Raw genomic sequence first — 4685 nt, 5'->3', positions numbered from 1 at the left:
CCACAGGAAAAGGTATTAAAGTTGAAAGAGAACGAAATCTCCTTACTCCGAGAAACTTAAGTAGCAAATGCAAAGTCATCTCTTTCTTTAATAACAAAAAAAAAAAAAAAAGGTTTCAGACAGCAGCGTCATGCAGAGACGGCCAAAGTGCATCAGTGCCGACACCAGCGGTGCTCATGGGACAGCGTGAGATACACACAGTACCACAAACAACTACTAGTCTCTCAGTACAAATAGCATACATAGCAATAATTGCATATTGGGACACTCTATTATCATCACACCTACACAGGATAGATGAGATACCAATGTCAAGACAAAAGTACAACTTCTTTCTTCTCAGGTGATGACACAATGACTACATTTCCTCTTTGTAGGAATAAAGCCTCAGATTGTAGATATGGTTACTTTTAGTTTATTACTATGTTTGCAGATGATACTCAACTTAAAGCTGCAGAACTTTATACTTAAAGAGCAAGATACATTTCAAACTGATTGGTCTAAAATCTGAATTTAATGATGTCAGGAATTGTTCAGTCAGTACAAACCAAAGCTCAGTGTTGAAGGTGAAGCTTAGAGAATCCATTAAACTCCAAATAACCACGTTGGTCATCGTTTATGCTACATTTTGGGTGTTAGTTTGGGGAGACGTATTCACGAGATCATAAATTTGTCCATTCAGACGCACGCAGACACATTGTAGTGCGATGACGAAATCTGCAGTTCAACTAACGTCCACTAGATGTTGCTTAATAAAGAAAACACTGATTCGACTAAAGTGCAAAACCTCAATTTCTCTCAGCAAATATGTCTTTTTACACAACTTCAGCTTTCAGGAGATAAGCTCTTCATCTGTTGTCAGAATGAGTCTGCCATTCAGGAAATATTCAGATTTCAGTAAGTTTGTGGGATGTTTTTACCTTGATTGACAGGTGTCTCAGCCTATCACACTCGGCCATGGTGGTTGCGGTTCATCTCGTCTCAGCTCGACTCTCTTTTTGACCATAATCTGGACTTTTAGTCTCCAGTTGCTGACAAAGACGGTGACGAGCAGTAAACCCAAACTCCAGCTTTTCACATTTCCTCACAAACCTGCGAGAGACCACAGAGACAACTACAGAAAGGTTTATACAGAATGTCGTGTCATATGGGCGTAACCAGCAGGTGTGCAAGGTGAAGCTATCAGCCACAAAGGACGAAGTCACAGAAACGCAGAAAGGAACAACGGAAATGCGGAGATAGATTTTGGTCTGAGATCTTACTGTTAAAGATTGTCATGTGCCCGAGCACATCATCATGATGACTGACGAGGATGAAATTGAAGCATTATCGACTTTACAGCGCTGTCTGCCATTGTCTGTTGAACGTTGACGTCATTACAGCATTGCATTGTGGGATGCCGCCGTAGTGTCTAGTATTCGTACACTGAAATATTTTCCTAGAAATATTTTGCAATTTGTGCAATATTGTTTTCATACTACGGTTTCGTGTTGACTGTTTTAGCGTACTAAATAGCAGTTAGCATGGAATTTTGGACGCAACCGAATTGTCTTTCTGCCGCCTAGTGGTCAAATATAATTTAACGCAGCTTCAATTCGACGTCAAACTGAAGTCACCACTTTTAACATTTGGGATTTTATTGGGTAAAAATCAGAGGGTGTACCTTTAAAGGTGCAAGACACGAGATTGGGAGCATGTCGGTTGCCTCTAAACGGCCCTCAACATGGCGACAGAGCAAACAGTGTTTAATTCAGAGGTAACCGGAGGGTGGGTGTTACGCTTCCACAACGGCGTTACCAGCTGTAACCTCCGTATCAGAGCGGTGCAGAGCGCCAGCCGTGAGCTAAACAATGGGGAACACTCACATGCACGAACATGCACGAACATGCACTAAAAGCACGTGCAGCCATGTGTCAACAAAGCAAGGAGAAGCTCGGATAACAACAAACACAGAGGGAGAGTGACTTCAGCCTCTGCTTTACAAAGCAGATTGCAGTTTGCCGCTATATAAATCTTCAGAACGTTAAATACAGCTCTTTAAATTAAATGTTAAAAAACAAACGGAGGACAAGCTGCAGCTTTCAGGGCTGGAAAGTGACACAACTGTTCGGATAAGGGTCACGAGACTGAGGAGGGAAGCCGAGTTAGCTCCGTCACTGAATGTTTATGTTCAGTGTGAGCCGGTCGATTGAGCCGTACAGCGCGAGTATAAAAGTGCCATAAAAACGAGTTAACATAATGTACAAGATCAATAAAAACACAGTGTCTGCTCAGCTTCACACGTCGTAGTGTTTCCTCGAGAGTGCTTCTCTTCACCCGAGACGTTTACTGACCGGTCTGTATGATATTTGATGTAACGCCTGAATTAAAGAGTAGACGTACAATGAGTTAAAACATATTCTACTTGAATTCAGATGCAGTCAAGCAGCCACATATATCAGAATTATTACCATCCCAGATGTGTCTTCTGAAGAAATCAGATTACTGTTCTGTTTGACTTTGGATGTGTTAACCCTGTGAGCTCCATTCAGAGCTGATCAACATTGAAACATGCATACACAGATTTTTTTTTAAATAAACCCCCCCCCAAAAATCCAGACTAATGTCCAGCTCTGTGTGGGAATTAAACATCGGACACATTTAGGGTCTCATTGTCACCGTGATGCATCAAATCTTTCACATTCATTCTGGATAAAAAAACGCTATCGATCCCAAAACATCAAAGACTTCTTGCTGAAATCTGTACACACAGTGTTTATAGTCTGCATGAAGGTGGGGGGACATTCTTTTCTTTAAGAAATCCCACCGAACCGAATCACCAAATCAAACCATTGAACACTAGCTGAACGCCTGATCCACAATGAACCTTTAACGACTTCAGCAGCTTCTCACTTACACAACATTTTGATTGGCGCTCTTAACAACCAATCACATTGCTTTGATATGACATCATGCAGCGGTTCACTCTCAAACAGCTCCAACAGTAAAAAAAACAACCTAAAATACGTGAAGTAGTAACATCATGGACGCCGTAATATTTTTTTCAAGATTCAGAATCAATCTGTTCACTTCAATCACAGCCTCTCTTTTTGAAGTGTGTTAACCTTCTTTTGTTTGAAATGTGCAGACAGCCAATGAGAGCGGACCCTTCAGTATCTCGTGGTTCTGAACAGCTAAACAGACTTTGTGGACCACACCTCATGAGACGGGTCAAAGCCACCAAACGAACCTTTGGAAGCGAGTTCCTTCATCACAGTGTTCAAAACAACAACGTTAAAGCCATGTCTTATTATTGCCAAAATTATATGAAGGTCTAAACCCTCTTGAGGACCAAAGGTGCCATCATGACTGTCATGACTCTTTTGACAGTCTGCGATCAAAGTAAAAATCAGCCTTATCATCATTTCAGTCTGTAACATCTTAAAGAGCGATGCTACCGACGTTACAAAGTGCTTTTGCATGATATCATCGTCAACCAAAGCTTCACTCTGCAGTCAGCAGCTCGTCTGGCATCTGGAGGCTCAACAGGCTCTAGTTTGATTCCCGAGGACCCTGAGGTCCAGTTTAGGAGAAGCTGTCTTTATCGGAATCAGGGGAAGGAGGCCGCGAGATCTCAAAGAAGGAGCCCGACGACTTCCTGGATTTGAGAAGTCGCAGCATCTCAGCCAGCTGAGATTCCAGCACTGCCATGCGACTGTCCAACGATCGGATGTCTCCTCTCAATTCCTGCTTCAGCTCCAGGAAAGAGGCCTGCATGCTCTGCTCCGGTATCGGACAGAAGACCGTCTTCTCGTCCGACTGGATCGGGCTGTGCTCCAGCGGCGTTCTGGCGTCGTCGACGTTGTCCAAGCGGAGGTCGCTCTTTGTGATGCCGCTGTCACAGGAGTCTGTTTTCTTGAGGGACATCTCGTCCTGAGACTTAGTTCTATCGGGCAGTGTCTCCATGGACTCGGCCTTGGAGACGCTGCTCCACGACTCGGCCTTCACGACCGACTCCTTGAATCGTCCCCAGCCTTTAGCTTTGGCCGGCTCTGCAGATTTGCAGCCTATCAGGTTGCCATTTTGGGTGGTCGGAGCGTGGAGCATGACCCGGCTGGAGGTCTTGGATGAAGATGTTGCGGTGGTTGAGGTGGTGGGTGTGGCTGGGCTCTCCGTCACCATGACTATACTGGTGGAGGCCAGGATTTTCAGACCTCTGGGCGGCTCCAGGGGAACGACACCTTTCTCCACATCAGCGGCGCTTTGTATGACCTGCTCAGTGGCGAGCCGGGCCTCCCTCTGCTGCCGGAAACGCTGGAAGAGTCGTCGGACCGGATGATCCGGAGGAAGGTTCAGAGGAGCCTCATTCTTCCGCTTCAACATCTCCTCTTCCTCACGTTTCACATCACTGATCTTCCGGAAGACGATCTGTAAAAAGACAGGAAACCAGAAGAAACAGTCAGAACGGTTTCACTATGCCAAAGAAATATCTTCACTTCTTTCCCCTAAAATACCGCTAAAAAAAATAAAAGACTCTGGCTGCAGGATTTGTGTTGGATGCTGCACTTCTGTGACTTCACATCCAAACAGAGCAAAAAGCTGTTTGTGACCCAAAAGGTGATTCTTCTCTACAAACCCAAAATGGACACAGATTCATTAAACAAATGGATCTGATTCAGAAAGACATGGTTTATGCACTGTTCGGA

At 44.3% G+C, this 4685-nt stretch overlaps 1 protein-coding gene across 1 annotated transcript in view; it reads right to left on the bottom strand.

The window, feature by feature from the left end:
- Nucleotides 1-3389: 3389 nt before the first annotated feature.
- Nucleotides 3390-4685, bottom strand: part of kcnh1b (potassium voltage-gated channel, subfamily H (eag-related), member 1b) — a gene marked incomplete at its 5' end in the record, with an annotated part of 37594 nt that continues 36298 nt past the window's right edge. The window contains one exon of the mRNA XM_079158688.1: nucleotides 3390-4407. Within this exon, the coding sequence (XP_079014814.1) occupies nucleotides 3565-4407 (843 nt within the window). The 3' untranslated portion in view covers nucleotides 3390-3564. The remainder of the gene's footprint in view (nucleotides 4408-4685) is intronic.

Source organism: Pholis gunnellus (assembly GCF_910591455.1).
Source record: "Pholis gunnellus genome assembly, chromosome: 5".
Lineage (NCBI taxonomy): Eukaryota > Metazoa > Chordata > Actinopteri > Perciformes > Pholidae > Pholis > Pholis gunnellus.
Note: the sequence above shows the minus strand (reverse complement) of the source record. Positions and strands in the feature narration are given on the sequence as shown.